General features: G+C 37.2%; 1 protein-coding gene across 2 annotated transcripts in view; it reads left to right on the top strand.

Moving 5' to 3' along the window:
- The window catches only part of WIF1 (WNT inhibitory factor 1), a 156,199-nt gene that overhangs the window by 112,552 nt on the left and 18,583 nt on the right, over positions 1-25,064 (top strand). For both annotated transcript variants that reach the window (XM_036865884.1, XM_036865885.1), the window contains exons 4-6: positions 7,009-7,117; positions 19,744-19,884; positions 20,765-20,860. In XM_036865884.1, coding sequence (XP_036721779.1) covers positions 7,009-7,117; positions 19,744-19,884; positions 20,765-20,860 — 346 coding nt within the window. The remainder of the gene's footprint in view (positions 1-7,008; positions 7,118-19,743; positions 19,885-20,764; positions 20,861-25,064) is intronic.

Below are 25,064 nucleotides of genomic sequence, written 5' to 3'. Positions count from 1 at the left end.
TTCACCACCACAATGTGTTCTGGAACGCAGTGGGCTTACACATCTGGATGTTTCTTGGTAGGTCATTCATTCATTCAGCAAATATTTATTAAATACCTTGTGCAGTGCACAAGGCTGAGTGAATCTCCAACAGAGTTTTGGAAAAAAAAATATAATCCCATCCTCAACACAAAGAATCCAAAATGTATATGAGAATACATGATATACACATGTGAAAAGTTTCATAATAATACATGGCGGTACATGTTTAAGGGCCAGGCTGGTTTAAGTCCTATCACAGGTCAGTATAGGCCAAAACACTGGAATACAGGTGTGGCTCTGGTATGTACAGAGCAGGCCAGTTGAGCTCCATCAGTGTATCCCTGTTGGGGAGTAGTAAGAAATAAAGGAAATGTGGAGCCAAATTGTGGAGGACATTCAAACAAGCTAAAGGCCTTATCCTGGAGATAAAGAGAGACAGGAAAGGATTGTGATGTGGCAAAAGTGATACTAATTCAAAAAGATACATGAGCCCCTATGTTCATAGCAGCACTGTTTACAATAGCCAAGACATGGAAACAACCCAAGTGCCCAACAGATGATTGGATTAAGAAGATGTGGTTTATACATACAATGGAATATTACTCCACCGTAAAAAAGAATGAAATACTGCCATCTGCAGCAGTGTGGATGAACCTAGAGAATATTATGCTTAGTGAAATAAGTCAGACAAAGAAAAATACTTTGTATCACTTATATGTGGAATCTAGAAAATAATACAGGGACTTCCCTGGCGGTCCAGTGGTTGCGATTTCGCCTTCCAGTGCAGAGGGGGATGTGGGTTCAATCCCTGGTTGGGGAGCTGGGATCTCACATGACTCGCGGCCAAGAAGCCAAAACGTAAAACAGAAGCAATATTGTAACAAATTCAATAAAGACTTTAAAAATGGTCCACATCAAAAGATAATAATAATACAAATAAATGTATATACAAAACAGAAACAGACTCACAGATATAGAACACAAACTTGTGGTTACCAAAGGGGCGAGGGAAGGGGGGAGAGGCAAATTAGGAGGATAGGATTAAGAAATACAAACTACTATATATAAAATAGATAAGCAACAAGTATATACTGTGTAGCACCAGGAATTATACCCATTATCTTGTAATAACCTATCACGGAATATAATCTGCAAAAATACTGAATCACTATGTGGTACACCTGAAACTAACACAATATTGTAAATCAACTATACTTCAATAAAAAAGTGATGTTTTCATTAGATATATTGGCTTATGTTATGGCAGATATTTTAAAGAGGCAGTATATTTCAGAAATGTTACAGTAATGCCACCTTGAAGAAATAAAGGTTGGGTGAGGGTGAGCAGTGGGAATGAAAGGAAGAGACAGAATCAAAAGAGATTACGAAAAGAGAAAGGATAAGATTTTGGTGTCTGGCTATCGGGAGAGGCAAGAAACAACTCTAAGGTTTGGTGCCTTTATTATGGAAAAATGATAATACTGTGGACAGATGCAAAGAAAGCAGGTGGGGATGGTGCTTTGTGAATGAGGCTCCGTGCTGACACAGCACGCCATGACGTGGTGTGAATGGTTCGCGCTGAGCATCATTGCTCAGAAGGAAATATTCAGTACTTCAGTCTGTGAAAGTGCAGGTGTTTTGTGGCAGAATGTAAAGAGTGAAGAGCCGAGGCTTGAGTCCGAATGATTTTCTGAGACTGAGCTGAGAGGAGACTTAATAAGGACATGCAGGAAAGTCAAGATGTGGGAGAAGAATCAGCGGACTGTCCCAGAATCCAAGGATAAGGAGTTGTGAGTTTGAAGGATGAAATTTTGCAGAGAGGTAACAAGAAGAATGCCGAGGAAGAACGTGAGATCTGGCATTTTGGGTCTAGACATTCAGGTGTCAGATTATTTTAAGCATTGGGCATGCTTATTCGTTTTGTTTGGGACTTCAGCATTGAACTATTTTCCTTTCTTGCTTATTTTAGATTTCTTCTTGCATTTCACATACCGTGTAGGAGCTATTTTATATCCCTTTAGTAATTCTCATGCTCAGGGCCTGGCTAATCTGAACATACTTGTATGCTATAATCGTAGGTTGTTGTGACAATTAAATGAACAGTGACTAGAGTATAATGAACACTCAGCAAAAATTATTTGTAAAATTTCAAACTCTATGGCAGTATGTTCTGTATTTTTAAAATATATTTATTTATTTATATTTTTTATTTTTGGCTGCGTTGGGTCTTCGTTGCTGCGCGCGGGCTTTCTCTAACTGTGGTGCGTGGGGGCTGCTCTTCATTGCGGTGCGCAGGCTTCTCATTGCGGTGGCTTCTCTTGTTGCGGAGCACGGGCTCTAGGTGTGCGGGTTTCAGTAGTTGCAGCACATGGGCTCCAGAGTGTAGGCTCAGTAGTTGTGGCGCACGGGCTTAGTTGCTCTGCGGCATGTGGGATCTTCCCAGACCAGGGCTCAAACCCATGTCCCCTGCATTGGCAGGAGGATTCTTACCCACTGCACCACCAGGGAAGTCCTGTTCTGTATTTTTAAATCACCTGAAATTTCTGGAGGGACAAATACGATACCTTTATTGTTTAAGTTTTCCCATGAACACAGGCCAACATCGTAATACATGAAGTTAAAAGAGGTTTGAGAGCCATGGTTTTATGAAGAACCTTTGATTCTTAACTCAGAGGTTCCTGCAATTATTGTGCTTATTAGATTAAGTGTACACCATAAACTCAGAACTTCAAAGGTGGAAAAGAAATACTGGATTCTCTCCATTCCTTCCAATGGTTAATGCAATTCTCTGCTTCCTTTCTCCATGTCTACCCAAAAATGAGTGCCAGAGCAAAGGCCTTATGAGTTATCCCATTTTGCTGTTTAAATGATGTCTTCATCTCTTCTGGAAGGAACAACTCTAATATTCAGCCAAGTTGCTTGGAAGCAAGTTAAATGGCTTCCAGCCCTCCTTTCTTGATAATATTTGGGTGTCTTTTATACCTCTCTATGAAAAGAAAATTTACTGCATGGCAAACCAGGCCAGCAAGATTTCTCAGCAACTTAATTTAGAAGTGAATTATTCTTCTGAATAGACCCATTCTTTGTTTGAATACAAGGCAATCCTTTCATGTGTTTCCCAAATAAGCATCCTAGTTACCGCTACCTGAGTTTCCACTAGTGTCATTTAATGTAACAGAATGTACTTTTTCCTAATAGAGGTTTTATGCTCTCCAACATGCCACCTCCTTATTGCAGTTCATGCTCTGAGTTACTTTTATCTCAATAATAAATCTGCAATTTGTGAAACTTGTTCCCAAACTTTAAAGCTAGCTCTCTGTTCTCTTTGGCATAGAATTTAGGTTTTATTTGCCCCAAAATAAGTCTTTCCAGGAGAGAGGTTTGGGACTAAGAATGTTTATTATAAATAAAGTAAAAACAGAAAGTCCTGTCTAGGAGTTATAATATGACATTAATAAATCTATCACCTCTTTCATCAGCCATTTTCTGTGATTTTGAGGGAAATATTTAAGCCCTTAAGCTAAATGAGGAATATATTTCATCTCTACCTCATGGTGATGATAATTTATTTGTAAAAATATTTATATGGTATTGGCGGTTTTGATAGATTGCTTTATAATGAAAAGGTGAAACTTTGAAAGAAGTCAGTGTTGAGATCAGACAAAGGGTTGGTCAATTTCTAAGTGGTTTTCAAGTTGGAGTTTTTAAGAAGGCAGTGGACATGAACATGGACAAAGTCCTTTTGAAAAATATATACCAGGTATGAAGAAAATTATATACTTTAGAGATTATAGCATCATCATCTCTAAAAAGAAAGCCAAATAAGTAAGAAGGTTTTCTCTGGCAGCTGCCTTTTGCTGATAAGATCCGAAGAAGAAACTGTTTTGACCAGTTCCTTGTGATAGTCTTAGAACTGTAGTAGAAAAGCCATGATGTTTACTGATTCTCAAAGAAATCAAAGGGACACCCTAAAACCTGTAGTGTAAAATTTGTGATTGATAAGATCAGAGTATTGGCTTGCCAGAGAAGTTCATTAAACCTAGCTGCAACCTGTGGCGAGGCCATGCCAATGCTAATTATAAACTCTCTGGAACCGAATATAGCGCATTCGTGCTTCCCAACCTACTTTACGTGACCACACTCAAAAGCAACAACAGGAGACCCAAAGGTTCTATGAAGTTATATTTCTGGACTGAGTGAAATTCTTTCAGTTCCACTTTCTGTGAACATCATCAAAAGCTTTTGAAAGAGACATTCAGGATCTGCTTAAATACCGAGTGTTGTTTTCTGGAAGCACACTTTCAGGGAGACTGCAAGAGATTTAAATACATTGTTACGTGAGCGTGGCCCCACTAGACAGAAGCCCAAGAAGAATATTTCAACTATGATCAGAGATTTATACAAATAGAGCCAATGATTATCATCAGCCACACAGAACTGAAAGCAGGGTATGTGATTAATGTCTGTTGTTAAATAAGTGTATTTATTTCACTATAAAAGGCATGGAACCACATGTAGAAAATTTGGAAAAGAGAGAAAAAGGAAAAAAATCAGTTACTATCAATCCTACACAGTCATGCAGGGCAGGAAAAGAGATGCAGACGTAGAGAACGGATTTGTGGACACAGGGTGGGAAGGGGACGGTGGGACGAAGTGAGAGAGTAGCATTGACATACGTAACACTACCATGTGTAAAATAGACAGCTAGTGGGAAGCAGCCACATAGCACAGGGAGCTCAGCTCAGTGCTCTGTTATGACCTAGAGGGGTGGGATTGGGGGGTGGGAGGGAGGCTCCAGAGGGAGGGGATATGGGGATATATGTATGCATATGGCCGATTCACATTGTTGTACAACAGAAGCTAACACAACATTGTAAAGCAATTATACTCCAATTAAAAAAAAAATCCTACAGTCATTGTTTTAATCTTGGTGTCTAGTCTTTCATCCTTTTCCTTATTAATGCAAAAAAATGATTTTAAAAACTTACTGAAATTATAGTAGTTTTTATAAATGCAATTTTAAAATACATCATCCATGTAAACATAGATTTAATTTATAACGTGAAAGGTATAATTATGGAGCAGCAAATGATAACATTATGTGTTATTTGAGCAATATAGCTACTGAAATGTTTTATTTTCAACATATTTGCACTGTCCATTCAGCTCTTTTCCATTGTTAAATGTACTATAAATACAAATATTTTGAATATTTTGGCATGTGGAATTTCACAAGTGGTTGTTGTGTTATTGTTGCTAGCTGATATTACTGTACTTGGTAATATAAATAACCAAAAGTTATTAATTACAAGGGCATACAGTGCTAAATCCCTTCATAATACCAACCATGATATGCTTTAGAACAAAAAAGGGAATGACAAATATTACCTAGTAAAGTATAGAGGGAAGCACAGCTGGTAGAAGTCATTTACAACACCTAGATTCACGAAACGCCATCTAAGGAGTAGCCCACTTTTAATAGTCGTTGATTTTCCTGAAGGGACATAAATAATGTTTTCTTTTTCAAAGGAATTCATTCCAATTGAATGACCTTTCCTGATGACACTCCTTTCATCAGAATTCTTGCAATCCTTCCCTTAGACAGGGTAGAAATTAACTGTCTTATGACCCTTTATCCTCAGGGCCCTCCTAGTGAATGAATTTAGTAAAATTAATTCACACAACTCTTTTTACCCACCCAGGGAACCTTTCACAGTGGTCTTCTGGAACCACTGACACAATTCAAAGAAGCGGTTGCAGAGGGAATTTGGTCAGTGAAGGTGCCCCTTTTGACCTAGTGAGACCTGCAAGTGCTTTTCAACTCACTCCAGGCATGGACAGTGTCCCTATAGCTGCTGAGATTACCCTCTTGCATTAGCACCCTCATGGTAAAGTCCTTAATGCCTAATACATTTTTATTGTGACTTAAGGCAGAAAGTTGTGTCAATGTCTACCATATATCTCTTATATCTTGCACATTGGAAAATAAATTTTATACTGCATATAAATTTTTATACTGCATATAAGAAAGGCTGTATTCTTTTTTAAACCTCTTCCTAGCCCATGTTTATGTAATCAACTTAATTAACCCATCCAAATTCTGGATATCTCTACAGGTAACTGCAGAACCACTCAATCTGCCTATCTTTCATTTCAGAATCTGTGCTATTTATTGATTGTTCTTTATTCCTAAGCAAGAACACACTGTTTCCATCACAAACCGTTTTAATAATCCAGCTGAGAATCAGTTAAGCATCAAAGCTCTACAGTGAGATTATACATCACTACTTTCAATATTTCATGGCCATTCAAGTAGCAAGAATCATTTTCTCAACTAGACTCAGTGGGAAAATGAAAATGTTTACAATGTAAAGCTTTACGGCTTGTTGTCATATTGAAGAGGTGGTTTTTACATTTTTAGACTTTTCTCTCCATAATTAAATTGAAATGTTAAATATAAACCTTCCAAAGGGAATGATACTGAAAAATAAACGTTAACACCAAGATAATTAAATTTTGGACTTTCATGTCTTCTTTTGCCAATAGGTTGCTGCTTTCATTATCATTTATTTATTACATCTTTCCAAATTCTGGTCAAAGACTCACGTCAGATTTGAAAAGAATTAAAGAATGACCCAAGAAGCTGAGATGGATTTTCTAAGGGCTAGTTGAAGATTGTTTTGACATAACCTGTTTCCTTAAGAGAAGTTTTCTCAATCCTTTTAAGCTAAAAGGCTACCTTGTGAATATCTTGGATATGTGTTATTAATATTTTTAAAGAATCACTTCTCTCCAAGCAGAGTCTAATTCTAGAGTTCTAAAACCCAGAAGAGAGAGTTATGCCTACACAATATTTTAAGTGCCGTGTGCTCCAGAATTCCTGTAGTGAAAAATGTCAGTCTTCCATCAGAGGGATGATGAATTGAGAAGTGCCTTCCCACTCTCTGTGGTTTCCATGGTGCTGACTGTCAATGCCTTTTGTTGTAGGCAGAATACTTCTATGAATTCCTGTCCTTGCGCTCCCTGGATAAAGGCATCATGGCAGACCCAACCGTCAATGTCCCTCTGCTGGGAACAGTGCCTCACAAGGCATCAGGTGGGTGGTCTTTGCCTCAGAGAAAGGTTTACACTTAAAATATAATAGCGATGGGAATAATATTTTAGCTCCATTTGTCACCCATCAGAGAGATTACAGAATGTTTTCCTGAAGAGATCTATTGATTTTAGGGCAAATCAGTTATGTCCCTATTTCCTTTGGGCAAAAGATTAGGATAGGCGTGAAGAAATGGAAGTTTTAGAATTTCCTAAAAACTCAGTTCATAAATGATTCCAGATTAAAAAAAGAAAAGTCACTATGTGAGATATACTTGGCCAACAAGTGTGAATTAATGTAGTACATATAAATGTGGCAAAGATGCAAAGTAAGTGATCGAGAGAGAATGGGACAAGTCAAGAAAAACATCCCCTAAATGAGCATTGTATTGAATAGGAATTTGAAGTAGAGAGGAGACATAGAAAAGTCAGAGAAAGGGGTTCAGTCTTTCAGATCTAATCATCCTTCTCTACTAAGAAAATCCAGTATGCAGTTATTTGCTTAGAACTTTTCAACTTACAAAACACCAGTTCATGCATTATCTAATTTGTGTTCTGGGAGGGAGTCAAGGCCTGAATTACAGCTCCATTTTACAAGTTAGAAAATTGAGGCTTGTGAGGTTTAACTGACTTTTCCAAAGTCATGTATTAGTAATAAACAGTGGAGCTGAGACTAGAGCCCAGGTTTTATGACTTGTAGAAAAATACAGAGATCACTTATGTAACTTATGTTACATTGAGTATATATATTTTTTACATAATTGTAGTAATATTATATATTTGGTCTTGCATAATGATTTTTTGGCTTTTAACATTTTAACATAAGCATTTTCCCATGTCATTACAGATTTTTCCAAAAGTTATTTTTAATGCCCTTATAATATTCTGTTTTATGAACATACCGTAATTTATTTACTCATTCCCTTATTGTGTTACTTAGATTGTTTTTAGGGTTGGCATACTAGAAATATCACAGTAAACGTCATTTTTAAAGTAACAGATGGTCAGTAGCCCTGTTTGTCTTATTCACCATGACTGCCAACACAGGGCCCAGCATAGAACAGGCTCTCAGAAAATACTTGTTGGATTCATGTGTGTAGCAAAATCTTAAAGTTCATCTCATTATTTTGTTAAGAATAGATTCTTAGATGTAAAATTATTGTGTCAAAGGATATGAACTATGAACTTTTTAAAAGGCTCTTAAATTGCCAAAATGCCAAATTACTTTCCGCAAAGGTTGTGCCTATTTTCACCCTGGCTAGCAGTGTTGGAGAGTGCCTGGCTTACTAACTTCATCAACATGTGTTATTAATCATGTTAGCTGTTTTGCTGACTTAAAAAGTGAAAAGTGGTTTCTCAGTGTTCTTTCAATTTGATTTTTAAATTCCTATGAGGTAGGAAGTTATTTTCTTGTATCTGTTAGGCAGTGTAAATGTCTGTGTGCCGTGCTCATTTTTATATTGAAATACTGTGGTTCTTCTTATTAATTTGCAAAGCTCACTATAAAGTACTGACTGTTGATTGCAATTTTTTCAATTTATGTTTTATTTTATTTTTTTGCGGAGGGATATGCAGAGGCTTTAAAATCCTGTGTGGTCAAAACTATCTTTTCCTTTGTGATGTTTTTCCTATTACTTTTATGCTTGGAAATTAATTCCTATTCCAGAGAACCATTAGGTGATAATTTACACATGCTTTTAATATTTTATAAAAATTTATTTTGGCAGTAGTATGAGGTGGGCTCAACCTGAATTATTTTTCTGAATTGTCAACTTTTCCAGTGTAAGAGGTTGGACTGACTCAAGATATGCTCTTTATTTTACAATAAGTTTTTTATAGATAAGAGTTGGTTTTAGAGACTACTGTTTGTTCTAATATTATAATATTTATAGTTTTATAATATATTAAAATAATTGATAGCACAATCCTGTCTCTTAAAAAAGAAGATTAGTCTTATTCTTTTAGAGGAACATTAGAATAATTTGTCAGACATCAAATGAAGATCTCGTTAGGAGCTAATTTTTTTCTTTTCCATTAGGGTTTATTATAGGATATTGAATATAGTTCCCTGAGCTATACAATAGGACCTTGTTGTTTATCTAGTCTATATATAACAGTTTGCATCTGCTAGTCCCAAACTCCCCATCCATCACTCCCCCACACCCCTCCCCCCTTGGCAACCACAAGTCCATTCTCTATGTGAGTCTGTTTCGTGTATAAGTTCATTTGTGTCATATTTTAGGTTACACAGATAAGTGATATCATACGGTATTTGTCTTTCTCTTTCTGACTTACTTCACTTAGTATGATCATCTCTAGGTCCATCCATGTAGCTGTAAATGGCATTATTTCACTCTTTTTTATGGCTGAGTAAAATTCCACTGTATATATATACCATATCTTCTTTATCCATTCATCTGTTGATGGACATTTAGGTTGTTTCCATGACTTGGCTATTCTGAATAGTACTGCTATGAACAAAGGGGTGCTTGTATCTTTTCAAATTAGAATTTTCTCTGGATATATGCCCAGAAGTAGAATTGCTGAATCATATGGTAGATCTATTTTTAGTTTTCTGAGGAACCTCCATACTGTTTTCCATAGTGGCCGCACCAACTTACACTCCCACCAACAGTGTAGGAAGGCTTCCCTTTTCTGCACACCCTCCCCAGCATTTGTTATTTGTAGACGTTTTAATGATGGCCGTTCTGACTGGTGTGAGGTGGTACGTCATTTTAATTTTGATTTGCATTTCTCTAATAATTAGTGATGTTGAGCATCTTTTCATGTGCCTGTTGGCCATCTGTATGCCTTATTTGGAGAAATGTCTATTTAGATCTTCTGCCCATTTTTTGATTGGGTTTTTTTTTTTATATTGAGCTGTATGAGATGTTAGTATATTTTGAAAATTAACCCCTTGTCGGTTGCATCATTTGCAAATATTTTCTCCCAGTCTGTAGGTTGTCTTTTCATTTTGTTTATGGTTTCCTTTGCTGAGGAGCTAATTTAAATTGATGAAATAATCAGGAAATCAGGCACCCTTACAGAGTCCATTTTCAGGTTGTAGTTATCTACTACTTCCAATGTATCTGTATTGCCACATCCCAGCACTGTAAGAGTTGGGGACTAAATAAGCACAGAGTTTCTCTAATTTCCTGGCATAGGTGCCCATGTGGGTATAGACAGGAAGAGTGTGAATCTGAGTTTCTCTTGGGTCATCCCAGTGCTGCCGATATGACTCACAGCCCTCCCAGAGGATTTACTTCCAATCCAGATGGGTTTAAGTTCTAGGAAGCTCCTATGAAGGAAAAAGGTCTTGGGTTCTGGAGGTACACTCACCTAAGATTTGTAGCCTCAAGGATATGAATATCCCATTCCAGATACATGGGCACCCCAATTCCGCTCAGATGATAATGCTAGTACTATTGCATACTGCTACATCATGGAGACAAGAAAGTTCTTAGAATATGACCACCAAATTCTTGGAATAGGGCATTACTCAGTCTCATGCCATGTCACTTGGTGTTCCTTTTTAGTCGAAGATAATTTTCTATAAAATTTTTCTTGATCATATTTGTTCTTTTTCTTAAGCAGTGGTCAGGAGTAAGATAAATACATAGCATGTCTCTCAATTTCCATTTCATATTTTTGAATTTTTCTTTTGTGTTTTTCTGATTATTAAAGAAGTACAAACTCATTTAGCCCATTAAAATGTATTAATTAATTGCACAGTTATACCTGCTCAACTTAAAATAAATCTTGAATTTTTGGATTTCTAAGCAAATGCTTATATCCAAAATCTTCCCATTTTTATCAATTTTTTGTGTCTAGTAAAAAAAAGCTTACTGAAATTCTACTTCTTAGGATATTGAAGCAGTAAGGTTTTGAATATATGATATGAGAATATTTTAATAGGTCATGTTTAGAGAAAACATCATTTGCTAATAATTTAGAATCTTTAATAAAATGTAGAGGAAAAAGTGGATGATACTTTGGGCAAGGTGAGACTAAAAAGAACAAGCCTGGGATGAGGTGACTCATGCACATGTGTGCGTGTTTATGCACACACACATTTTACACGGACAACCCCCCCACCCCCCATAGAGATCTTTAGAGGCAGATGTAGGATTTGTTTGCAGAAATGCAGGTGCAAGAAGTTTATGGGAATTTTAGTTCATTTCAGGGCAGTTATTCTTTAGCCTCATTAAGCTCAGTCCCCCCAGCGTGAGCAGTGAGGGTAACTTGAATTATTAAAAAGTAACCAAATCAGTGTGTCTTGCTCCTAAGCATCCAGGTACCGTTCATTACTCTGCTGGTCTATTTAATACCCTCAAGCTGCTAAGGTGTTCTTTCATCCTACAGAATCCTATATGCCTAAGCGTTGCATGAAAAAGAAAACTCTTGATCTTTAACAGTTATGAAGAGCCTGCTTTCTGGCATCTGAAGAGAACAAAAACAGGAAATACAAACTGCAGGGTGGTTCAGCAAAATTCCTGAGTTGGATAACGAAAAACAGTTTCCATCAAGCCAAAGCTTTACCTGTTGGCACACTCTTTCTCTGTCATCCCATGAAACCAACAGAGCAGGGGTGTTTCTCAACCAAGACCATCAGGAATCCAATGTGTAGAAATTGTCATATAGGTGTTAATTCTGGGAGGACCATCTTCTTCCTGGTGACCCCCATCCTTAGCAGAAAGTGAAGCCCAGAGAAGGTACTCAGTAAGTATTTTCTGAGAGAATGAATGGATGACTATTTGTGTTGGATGATTTATATTCATGGAACAGCTTATAATCATGTGGTGTCAAGGATGAGCTCTCGCCCACCTTATTCATCTCTTCCCTTGTTGTGAGGCAGTGGTTTGCATGACCGAGACTGAGGCTGTATGAGCACCATGCTGGTCTCAGTGTGGAAGAGGTTTTTTTTTTTTTTTAAACATCTTTATTGGAGTATAATTGCTTTATAATGGTGTGTTAGTTTCTGCTGTATAACAAAGTGAATCAGCTATAAATATACAATTATCCCCATTTCCCCTCCCTCTTGCGTCTCCCTCCCACCCTCCCTATCCCACCCCTCTAGGTGGTCACAAAGCACGAAGCTGATCTCCCTGTGCTATGTGGCTGCTTCCCACTAGCTATCTATTTTACATTTGGTAGTGTATATATGTCCATGCCACTCTCTCACTTCGTCCCAGCTTACCCTTCCCCCTCCCCGTGTCCTCAAGTCCATTCTCTACGTCTGCGTCTTTATTCCTGTCCTGCCCCTAGGTGCTTCAGAACCTTTTTTTTTTTTTAGACTCCATATATATGTGTTAGCATACGGTCTTTGTTTTTCTCTTTCTGAGTTACTTCACTCTGTATGACAGTCTCTAGGTCCATCCACCTCACTGCAAATAACTCAATTTCGATTCTTTTTATGGCTGAGTAATACTCCATTGTATACATGTGCTACATCTTCTTTATCCATTCATCTGTCAATGGACACTTAGGTTGCTTCCATGTCCTGGCTACTGTAAATACTGCTGCAATGAACATTGTGGTATATGACTCTTTTTGAATTATGGTTTTCTCAGGGTATATGCCCAGTAGTGGGATTGCTGGGTCATATGGTAGTTCTATTTTTAGTTTTTTAAGGAACCTCCATACTGTTCTCCATAGTGACTGTATCAATTTACATTCCCACCAAGAGTGCAAGAGGGTTCCCTTTTCTCCACACCCTCTCCAGCATTTATTGTCTGTAGATTTTTTGATGATGCCCATTCTGACTGGTGTGAGGTGATACCTCATTGTAGTTTTGATTTGCATTTCTCTAATAATTAGTGATGTTGAGCATCCTTTCATGTGTTTGTTGGCAACCTGTATATCTTCTTTGGAGAAATGTCTATTTAGGTCTTCTGCCCATTTTTGGATTGCGTTGCTTGTTTTTTTAATATTGAGCTGCTTGTAAATTTTGAGGATTAATCCTTTGTCAGTTGCTTCATTTGCAAATATTTTCTCCCATTCTGAGGGTTGTCTTTTCGTCTTGTTTATGGTTTCCTTTGCTGTGCAAAAGCTTTTAAGTTTCATTAGGTGCCATTTGTTTATTTTTGTTTTTAATTCCATTGCTCTAGGAGGTGGGTCAAAAAGGATCTTGCTGTGATTTATGTCATAGTGTTCTGCCTATGTTTTCCTCTGAGAGTTTTATAGTGTCTGGCCTTACATTTAGGTCTTTAATCAATTTTGAGTTTATTTTTGTTTATGGTGCTAGAGAGTACTCTAATTTCATTCTTTTACATGTAGCTGCCCAGTTTTCCCAGCACCACTTATTGAAGAGGCTGTCTTTTTTCCAGGCTGTCTTATTGAAGAGGCTGCCTCCTTTATCAAAGATAAGGTGACCATATGTGTGTGGGTTTACCTCTGGGCTTTCTACCCTGTTCCATTGATCTATATTTCCATTTTTGTGCCAGTACCATACTGTCTTGATTACTGTAACTTTGTAGTATAGTCTAAAGTCAGGGAGCCTGATTCCTCCACCTCCGTTTTTCTTTTTTAAGGTTGCTTTGGCTATTCAGGGTCTTTTGTGTTTCCATACAAATTTTGCAATGTTTTATTCTAGTTCTGTGAAAAATGCCATTGGTAGTTTGATAGGGATTGCACTAAATCTGTAGATTGCTTTGGGTAGTATAATCAGTTTCACAATGTTGATTCTTCCAATCCAAGAACATGGTATATCTCTTCATCTGTTTGTATTATCTTTAATTTCTTTCATCAGTGTCTTATAGTTTTCTGTGTACAGGTCTTTTGTCTCCTTAAGTAGGTTTATTCCTAGGTATTTTATTCTTTTTGTTGCAATGGTAAATGGGAGTGTTTCCTTAATTTCTCTTTCAGAATTTTCATCATTAGTGTATAGGAATGCAAGAGATTTCTGCACATTAATTTTGTATCCTGCTACATTACAAAATTCATTGATTAGCTCTAGTAGTTTTCTGGTAGCTTCTTTAGGATTCTCTATGTATAGTATCATGTCATCTACAAACAGTGACAGTTTTACTTCTATCTTTTCCGATTGGATTCCTTTTATTTCTTTTTCTTCTCTGATTGCTGTGACTAGAACTTCCAAAACTATGTTGAATACTAGTGGTGAGAGTGGGCAACCTTGTCTTGTTCCTGATCTTAGTGGAAATGGTTTCAGTTTTTCACCATTGAGAATGATGCTGGCTGTGGGTTTGTCATATATGGTCTTTATTATGTTGAGGTAAGTTCCCTCTATGCCTACTTTCTGGAGGGTTTTTATCATAAATGGGTGTTGAATTTTGTCAAAAGCTCTTTCTTCATCTATTGAGATGATCATATGGTTTTTATCCTTCAAGTTGTTAATATGGTGTATCTCATTGATTGATTTACGTATATTGAAGAATCCTTGCATTCCTGGGATAAACCCCACTTGATCATGGTGTATGATCCCTTTAATGTGCTGTTGGATTCTGTTTGCTAGTATTTTGTTGAGAATTTTTGCATCTATGTTCATAAGTAATACTGGCCTATAGTTTTCTTTTTTTGTGACATCTTTTTCTGGTTTTGGTATCAGGGTGATGGTGGCCTCGCTGAATGAGTTTGGAAGTGTTCCTCCCTCTGCTCTATTTTGGAAGAGTTTGAGAAGGATAGGTGTTAGCTCTTTTCTAAATGTTTGATAGAATTCACCTGTGAACCCATCTGGTCCTGGGCTTTTGTTTGTTGGAAGATTTTTAATCACAGTTTCAATTTCAGTGCTTGTGATTGGTCTGTTCATATTTTCTATTTCTTCCTGGTTCAGTCTCAGAAGGTTGTGCATTTCTAAGAATGTGTCCATTTCTTCCAGGTTGTCCATTTTATTGGCATATAGTTGCTTGTAGTAATCTCTCATGATCCTATGTATCTCTGCAGTGTCAGTTGTTACTCCTCCTTTTTCATTTCTAATTCTATTGATTTGAGTCTTCTCCCTTTTTTTCTTGATGAGTGTGGCTAATGGTTTATCAATTTTGTTTATCTTCTCAAAGAACCAGCTTTTAGTTTTATTGCTTTTGCTATCGTTTCCTTCATTTCTTTTTCATTTGTTTCTGATCTGATCTTCACGATTTCTTTCCTTCTGCTAACTTTGGAGTTTTTTGTTCTTCTTTCTCTAATTGCTTTAGGTGTAAGGCTAGGTTGTTTATTTGAGATGTTTCTTGTTTCTTAAGGTAGGATTGTATTGCTATAAACTTCCCTCTTAGAACTGCTTTTGCTGCATCCCATAGGTTTTGGGTCGTCGTGTTTTCATTGTCATTTGTTTCTAGGTATTTTTTGATTTCCTCTTTGATTTCTTCAGTGATCTCTTGGTTATTAAATAGTGTATTGTTTAGCCTCCCTGTGTTTGTATTTTTTACAGATTTTTTTCCTGTAATTGATTTCTAGTCTCATAGCGTTGTGGTCGGAAAAGATACTTGATACAATTTCAATTTTCTTAAATTTACCAAGGCTTGATTTGTGACCCAAGATATGATCTATCCTGGAGAATGTTCCATGAGCACTTGAGAAGAATGTGTATTCTGTTGTTTTTGGATGGAATGTCCTATAAATATCAATTAAGTCCATCTTGTTTAATGTATCATTTAAAGCTTGTGTTTCCTTATTTCTTTTCATTTTGGATGATCTGTCCATTGGTGAAAGTGGGGTGTTAAAGTCCCCTACTATGATTGTGTTACTGTCGATTTCCCCTTTTATGGCTGTTAGTATTTGCCTTATGTATTGAGGTGCTCCTATGTTGGGTGCATATATATTTACAATTGTTATATCTTCTTCTTGGATTGATCCCTTGATCATTATGTAGTGTCCTTCTTTGTCTCTTGTAATAGTCTTTGTTTTAAAGTCTATTTTGTCTGACATGAGAATTGCTACTTGAGCTTTCTTTTGATTTCCATTTGCATGGAATATCTTTTTCCATCCCCTCACTTTCAGTCTGTATGTGTCCCTAGGTCTGAAGTGGGTCTCTTGTAGCAGCATATATACAGGTCTTGTTTTTGTATCCATTCAGCCAGTCTGTGTCTTTTGGTTGGAGCACTTAATCCATTTACATTTAAGGTAATTATCGATATGTATGTTCCTATTACCATTTTCTTAATTGTTTTGGGTTTGTTATTGTAGGTCTTTTCCTTCTCTTGTGTTTCCTGCCTAGAGAAGTTCCTTTAGCATTTGTTGTAAAGCTGGTTTGGTGGTGCTGAATTCTCTTAGCTCTTGCTTGTCTGTAAAGCTTTTAATTTCTCCATCAAATCTGAATGAGATCCTTGCTGGGTAGAGTAATCTTGGTTGTAGGTTTTTCTCCTTCATCACTTTAAATATGTCCTGCCACTCCCTTCTGGCTTGCAAGTTTCTGCTGAAAGATCAGCTGTTAACTTTATGGGGATTCCCTTGTGTGTTATTTGTTGTTTTTCCCTTGCTGCTTTTAATATTTTTTCTTTGTATTTTATTTTTGATAGTTTGATTAATATGTGTCTTGGCGTGGTTCTCCTTGGATTTATCCTGTATGGGACTCTCTGTGCTTCCTGGACTTAACTATTTCCTTTCCCATATTAGGGAAGTTTTCAACTATAAGCTCTTCAAATATTTTCTCAGTCCCTTTCTTTTTCTCTTCTTCTTCTGGGACTCCTATAATTCGAATGTTGGTGTGTTTAATGTTGTCCCAGAGGTCTCCGAGACTGTCCTCAATTCTTTTCTTTCTTTTTTCTTTATTCTGCTCTGCAGTAGTTATTTCCACTATTTTATCTTCCAGGTCACTTATCCGTTCTTCTGCCTCAGTTATTCTGCTATTGATCCCTTCTAGAGAATTTTTAATTTCATTTATTGTGCTGTTCATCACTGTTTGTTTGCTCTTTAGTTCTTCTAGGTCCTTGTTAAACGTTTCTTGTATTTTCTCCATTCTATTTCCAAGATTTCCTCTTTACTATCATTATTCTGAATCCTTTTTCAGGTAGACTGCCTATTTCCTCTTCATTTGTTAGGTCTGGTGGGTTTTGCCTTGCTCCTTCATCTGCTGTGTGTTTCTCTGTCTTCTCATTTTGCTTAACTTACTGTGTTTGGGGTCTCCTTTTCGCAGGCTGCAGGTTCGTAGTTCCCGTTGTTTTTGGTGTCTGTCCCCAGTGGCTAAGGTTGGTTCAGTGGGTTGTGTAGGCTTCCTGCTGGAGGGGACTAGTGCCTGTGTTCTGGTGGAAGAGGCTGGATCTTGTCTTTCTGGTGGGCAGGACCACATCTGGTGGTGTGTTTTGGGGTGTCTGTGGCCTTATTATGATTTTAGGCAGCCTCTCTGCTAATGGATGGGGTTGTGTTCCTGTCTTGCTAGTTGTTTGGCATAGGGTGTCCAGCACTGTAGCTTGCTGGTCGTTGAGTGGAGCTGGATCTTGGTGTTGAGATGGAGATCTCTGGGAGATTTTCGCCATTTGATATTATGTGGAGCTGGGAGGTCTCTTGTGTACCAGTGTCCTGAACTTGGCTCTCCCACCTCAGAGGCACAGCCCTGACACCTGACTGGAGCACCAAAAGCCTGTCATCCACACGGCCACAAGGGTCTTCCAAATTATTCTCCTCTGGATATCAGTCAGTAAGGTAACTGCTGGTCATCACAATGCGTATTCAGAAAAATCCACGTTTTACTCCTGTGCTCATTTTCTTGTTTTTGCTAGCAATTAATATCATGAACAGGATACCCATTCACAAATGACAAGTTCACCATAAAAGCAGATAATTCCATACAGCTCTTCCCTACAAGACTGCCTCCAGTTAGTTCTCAAAGTGCCCAATTGTTCGGTGAAGATACAATCCAGGTGCAGAGCAGGGGAAAAAAAAGAAAACTGGGAGAAAAAAGAAGAGGCAGATAGAAAAGGAGAGACTGATAGAGGAGAGGGCAGAAAAAAAGGGAAGACATTTTGTAAAAACAAGGAAAGAAAAGGCCGGTAAGTGAGGAAGTCTGTGAGCTCTACGACAAGAATCGGAGTCTTGCTTTTTGCATATCTTCTGTATCCATGTAGCCTTTCAGATCCCCTTGGTCACCAAGTAAAATTTCCAGATCCAGGATGCAGCCATAAGAAAGAATCCTATATATATTTCACAAGTATCCTGCAATAACAGATCCAACGGGGTTTTCCTTGTACAGTCCTTTGCTTCCTTTTTAAATGGAAATCCCTACTATGGATTTTTGTATTTTGTAAATTTGCATTTTCATATATACGATTTCATTAAACCAAGGTTTTCAGTGGGAACAATTATACTTTGGGACTTCAGAAACAAGTTTGTTTTTTTTCTCTCTTTTTACCTCTGTTAAAATATCTGGGTTTTTTTCATCATTTAATTATTTATAATGCTCAGATCTCAAGATTCAGGAGAACTGGAAACCCATGTTATTTGGAGAAGAGCACAGTAATGAACACTGACAATGCCAAAGCCTTGAGAGTGGTTTCTCGTTGCCAAGCACGTTAAGAAGATTGTATGACCAACTGGTGTGCAGTGCATTATGGAAAAGAGCACACTGATTTCTAGCTCATTTCTTCTTGTAAAACTAGGGGAAAGGTTTATGAAAACTCTGAAGGGAAAGGATTTTTCTTGGCATGGTACGATTTTCCCAAGCTTGGCAGTAACCATAACCTGCCATACAGAAACGAAATGAAACAGAATTTCATATGTATACCTCTTAGCAATATTTGTTCTACTCATAAGGAAGAACTGGAGTCTAGTGGATCAGCTAGATCAGTCTTCTCCAGTGGATACGTTAGGATAATCCAGTGGATTTCAGAAATTTATGAAGTCAGCCTCTCAGCCAATGACTTGAGACAATTTCCACCCAATGATTTGTGGGTATTTCACAGCTGAAGTTGTGGACAACTCCTCACCGTCTCTGTACAGCAACACTATTAGTTCCCACTGTCTGCTTAGTCTACACCTACATACCCCAAGTGATCATCAGTTTCACTAAAAAGAAGTGGCTCCTCTTTAGGAACCTAAACCATTAGATATGTCTATTGTGAGATTACTTCATCACAGCAAACTCTCTTCTAGATCCCCAAGATATGGGCACTTCTCAGTATTAACAAATAGCCTGAGAAAATATTAAATTTATTAACTCAGTCCAACAATTGGGGTCTAGTCTGAGTTGTAGAATTTTTCCAAAGAACATATTTTGTCACTTTCAAGCACACAGAGTAAAAATAAACCAGTGGGGTTTATAGGGCTTTATTTAATAGATTCTGCAGTGTTAACTTTTAGCTCTTTTTGAATTATATGGAGGCTGGTGAAGGTGTTCACAAAGTTTCTTACCCTAATTAATCTATGCTACCTTTACTTTTTAGAGAACATTTTACCATCTTTTTTTTCAAGATGGTACAAGTTCAGACTATGAACAAAATATCCCCAATTTCATATTAGTAGGGTACAAATTAATGAGGGTCATTAATTCTCCACTCAGCATGATGTACACGTTCTGTGGAGAATGCCCAGATAATCAAAATACAGTCCCTACTCTAGTGGAGATACAAGCATATCTGATGACAAAATGTGAACATTTTTGCTTTGTTCTTTGTTTCTCTTACCAAGATTTCTGTAAAACTGGGATCAACTAGATAAACTGTTCCTCCATACCTTCTTTTTCTTTAGTTGTTCAAGTTGGTTTTCCATGTCTCGGCAAACAAGATGGAGTGGCAGCGTTTGAAGTGAATGTGATTGTAATGAATTCTGAAGGCAACACCATCCTGCAGACTCCTCAAAATGCCATCTTCTTTAAAACATGTCAACAAGGTAATCAGTGATGGTGATCCCAGAGAAGGCTCATAAGGCTTCCAGGTGTGATTTGGGCCAAAAATTGTAGCTAGATAGATAGATAATTATTTTGTATAATTAAAACCACACCAGTGGGAGGAGGGGTAAACGTAGGGTCCAGTAATAGTACTAAGACAGACTTTCTCTGCTTTGACTGCACTCACAATTTTAGGAACTCCAGTACCCTTCAAAATGCCCTGTCTTCCACCTCTCTTCTTTCCCTCCTCCAACACAATCTTTGGGAGTCCCCAACCTCATAGCAAGGGTGTCAGTCATCACCAGCAACTACTACGACCCATACCCCCTGCCAAAAGCTTGGTGCTTTTGACTTCCAAAGATCACGCCAGTGATCTGCAAAGGTACCTCTCCACCACAGCCCCGATACCCAGTTAAGCATGAAGGCTTTCCCATGCTGTCTCCTTTCCCATCCTGATATAAGCTCTTCCAGCACAGAATTTAAGCTCTGGAGGCTTTCAGTGCCCTAAAGATGTACCAAAAGGTCATTCCCCCCTCTGAAAATGAATACTGAGGGCAATATCCATCATTCTGTTTCAGTGTGAATTTAAGGAGGTGCAGTAGATTGATGGGTGGGAGGAAGGCAGAACATAAAGCTTGCTTTGCCTTCTTCCACGAGCTCCCTACTGTTGGAAGTAGGATTGAGAGGCAGTATCTTACTTTCATGAAGACTTAGTGAAGTACAGGCAGTGTAGAGAGAATGAAGTGGAAGTACTGGTATTCAATAAATTATGATAATTGGTGTGCTGGGGAAAAAGTGACCGTTAGCCTCTTCATGCTCCCTGTAATTCACTCAACATGATTTGAAAGCTTTCTAAATAAACCTTGTTTCTCTTTGGTGAAGCTGAGTGCCCAGGAGGGTGCCGAAATGGAGGCTTTTGTAATGAAAGACGGGTCTGCCAGTGTCCTGATGGATTCTACGGACCTCACTGTGAGAAAGGTAAGAACAGAGACAGCCAGCTTCCCTGCTTGCTTCCTAATGAAATGGGTGTTACACAGGAGCCCCACATGTATTTTTAACACATCACCTGAAATTATTTTTCTGGTCACATTGTAAGAATTTGTGCAGTCTTAAAAAGCCACAGAAAAGCTATTGGAAAGTATTCTTCTAGGAGTGGTTTTCTGTTAAATCCAATATGTGGTGACAGGAGCAGAAAACTGGCACAGTGTCTACATTCTTTGTGGCCCCTTTCACTCTCCTCCACCCCCCTCTGCAATTCACTATTATATATACTGTGCTTTAGCATAATCTTATGAAAGTTTTGAGGTTTTTTCCCTCCACTAAAATCGGTTTTAAAAAGCTAGTATTATGAGTGATTTGAAAGTATCTACTCCAATTAAAAGTAGCTTGTTTCACAATTAAGTCTACACCTGAGTTATGAAGGTGCTCTAGGCAAAAAAAAAAAAAAAAAAAGGATGAAATCATTTGTGTAGTAAATATATATATTTTGGTGAAATTACTACTAAGAAAGCTATATGAAAAAAGAGATGAACATGAAAATGTTTATTAACCACAAAGGTGTCTAAACCACAAGCTCACATATACTGAGCTTATTTGACCAGAGTAAGCAAAATATTTTTCATCTTCAAAAAATAGATTTTTTACTTGTTTGCATTGATTTTTTTCTTTATTTTATTTTCTTAATTGAAATATAGCTGGTTTACAGCGTTGTTAGTTTCAGGTGTACAACAAAGTGATTCAGTTATATATATATATATTTTTTTTTCAGATTCTTTTCCCATATAGGTTATTACAAAATATTGAGTATAGTTCCCTGTGCTATGCAGTAGGTCCTTGGGTATCTAGTAGTGTGTGTATCTGTTAATCCCAACCTCCTAATTTATCCCTCCCCCACCTTCCCTTTCTCCTTTGGTAACCATAAGTTTGCTTTCTATGCCTATGGGTCTGTTTCTGTTTTGTATATAAGTTCACTTGTATCTTTTTTTTTAGATTCCAAATATAAGTGGTACCATATGATATTTGTCTTTGTCTGTCTAGCTCACTTCATTTAGTATGATTATCCCTAGGTCCATCCATGCTGCTGCAAACGGCATAATTTTATTCTTTTTATGGCTGTAATATTCCATTGTATGTGTGTGTGTGTGTGTGTGTATATATATATATCTCACATCTTCTTTATCCATTCATCTGTCGATGCACATTTAAGTTACTTCCATGTCTTGGCTATTGTAAATAGTGCTGTAATGAACACTGGGTGCAATTTACATTCCCACCAACAGTGTAGGAGGGTTCCTTTTTCTCCACACCCTCTCCGGCATTTATTATTTGTAGAATTTTTGATGATAGCCATTCTGACCAGTGTGAGGTGGTACCTCACTGTAGTTCTGATTTGCATTTCTCTAATTAGTGATGTTGAGCAGCTTTTCATGTGCCTCTTGACCATCTGTATGTCTTCTTTGGAGAAATGTCTATTTAGGTCTTCTGCCCATTTTTTGATTGGGTTGTTTGGTTTTTGATATTGAGCTGCATGAGCTGCTTGTATATTTTGGAGATTAATCCTTTGTCAGTTGCTTTGTTTGCAAATATTTTCTCCCATTCTGAGGGTTGTCTTTTCTTCTTGTTTATGGGTTCCTTTGCTGTGCAAAAGCTTTTAAGTTTAATTAGGTCCCATTTGTTTATTTTTTTATTTCCATTACTCTAGGGGATGGATCCAAACAGATATTGCTGCAATTTATCTCAAAGAGTGTTCTGCCTATGTCTTCCTCTATGAGTATTACAGTATCTGGTCTTACATTTAGGTCTTTAATCCATTTTGAGTTTTTTTGGTGTATGGTGTTAGAGAATGTCCTAATTTCATTCTTTTACATGTAGCTGTCCAGTTTTCCCAGCACCACTTATTGAAGAGACAGTCTTTTCTCCATTGTATAGTATTTCCTCCTTTGTCATAGATGAATTGACCATAGGTACATGGATTTATTTCTGGGCTTTCCATCCTGTTCCATTGATCTATGTGTCTGTTTTTGTGCCAGTACCATACTGTTTTGATTACTGTAGGTTTGTAGTATAGTCTGAAGTCAGGGAACCTGATTCCTCCAGCTCCATTTTTCTTTCTCAAGATTGCTTTGGCTATTCGGGGTCTTTTGTGTTTCCATACATATTTTAAAATTTTTGCTCTAGTTCTGTGAAAAATGCCGTTTGTGATTTAATAGGGATTACATTGAATTTGTAGATTGCCTTGGGTAGTATGGTCATTTTAGCAATATTGATTCTTCCAACCCAAGAACACAGTACATCTTTCCATCTGTTTGGGTCATCTTCAGTTTCTTTCATCAGCATCTTATAGTTTTCAGAGTACAGGTCTTCTGCCTCCTTAGGTAGGTTTATTACTAGGTATTTCATTCCTTTTGATGCGATGGTAAGTAGGATTGTTTCCTTAATTTCTCTTTCTGATCTTTCATTGTTAGTGTATAGAAATGCAACAGATTTCTGTGTATTAATTTTGTATCCTGTAAATTTACTGAATTCATTGATGAGCTGAGTAGTTTTCTGATAGTGTCTTGAGGATTTTCTATATATAGCATCATGTCATCTGCAAACACTGACAGTTTTACTACTTCTTTTCCAATTTGGATCCCTTTTATTTCTTTTTCTTCTCTGATTGCTGTGGTTAGGACTTCCAAAACTATGTTGAATAAAAGTGGCAAGAATAGACATCCTTGTCTTGTTCCTGATCTTAGAGGAAATGCTTTCAGCTTTGCACTGTTGAGTATGATGTTAGTTGTGCATTTGTCATATATGGCTTGTATTATGTTGAGGTATGTTCCTTCTATGCCCACTTTCTGGAGAGTTTTTATCATAAATGGATGTTGAATTTTATCAAAAGCTTTTTCTGCATCTACTGAGATGATCATAGGATTGTTATTCTTCAATTTGTTAATGTGGTGTATCACACAGATTAATTTGCGGATATTGAAAAATCCTTGCATGACTGGGATAAATCCCACTTGATCACTGGGTATGATCCTTTTAATGTATCATTGGATTCAGTTTGCTAGTATTTTGTTGAGGATTTTAGCGTCTATGTTCATCAGTGATATTGGCCTGTAATTTTTTTTGTGTGTGTGGTATCTTTGTCTGGTTTTGGTATCAGGGTGATGGTGGGCTCATAGAATGAGTTTGGGAGTGATCCTTCCTCTGTAATTTTTTGGAATAGCTTCAGAAGGATAGGTGTTAACTCTTCTCTAAATGTTTGTTAGAATTCACCTGTGAAGCCGTCTGGTCCTGGACTTTTGTTTGTTGGAGTTTTTGCATCACAGATTCAATTTCAGTACTGGTAATTGGTCTGTTCATATTTTCTATTTCTTCTTGGTTCAATCTTGGGAGATTGTACCTTTCTAAGAATTTGTCCCTGTCTTCTAGGTTGTCCATTTTATTGGCATATAGTTGCTTAGTCTCTTATGGTCCTTTGTATTTGTGGTGTCAGTTGTAACTTCTCCTTTTTCATTTCTAATTTTATTGATTTGGGCCCTCTCCCTTTTTTTCTTGATGAGTCTGGCTAAAGGCTTATCAATTATATTCATCTTTTCAAAGAACCAGCTTTTAGTTTTATTGATCTTTTTTATTGTTTTCTTTGTCTCTGTTTCATTATTTCTGCTCTGATCTTTATGATTTCTTTCCTTCTACTAACTTCAGGTTTTATTTGTTCTTCTTTCTCTAGTTGCTTTAGGTGTAATGTTAGGTTGTTTATTTGAGATTTTTCTTGTTTCCTGAGGTAAGCTTGTATCATTATAAACTTCACTCTTAGAGCTGCTTTTGCTGCATCCCATAGCATTTGGATCATCGTGTTTCCATTTTCATTTGTCTCTAGGTATTTTTTGATTTCCTCTTTGATTTTTTCAGTGATCTATTGGTTATTTAATAGCATGTGTTTTTTGCAGTTTTCTTCTTTTAGTTGATTTCTAATCTCATGCGTTGTGGTCAGAAAAGATGCTTGATATGATTTCAATTTTCTTATATTTACTGAGGCTTGATTTGTGACCCAATATGTGATCTATCCTGGAGAACGTTCATGTGTATTTGAAAAGAATGTGTATTCTGAGGCTTTCAGATGGAATGCTTTATAAATATAAGTTAAGTCCATCTGGTCTAATGTGTCATTTGAGACCTGTGTTTCCTTATTGAT

Source organism: Balaenoptera musculus, chromosome 10, assembly GCF_009873245.2.
Source record: "Balaenoptera musculus isolate JJ_BM4_2016_0621 chromosome 10, mBalMus1.pri.v3, whole genome shotgun sequence".
Lineage (NCBI taxonomy): Eukaryota > Metazoa > Chordata > Mammalia > Artiodactyla > Balaenopteridae > Balaenoptera > Balaenoptera musculus.
The sequence above is the reverse complement of the archived record's forward strand: the minus strand, read 5'-3'. Positions and strand labels throughout refer to the sequence as shown.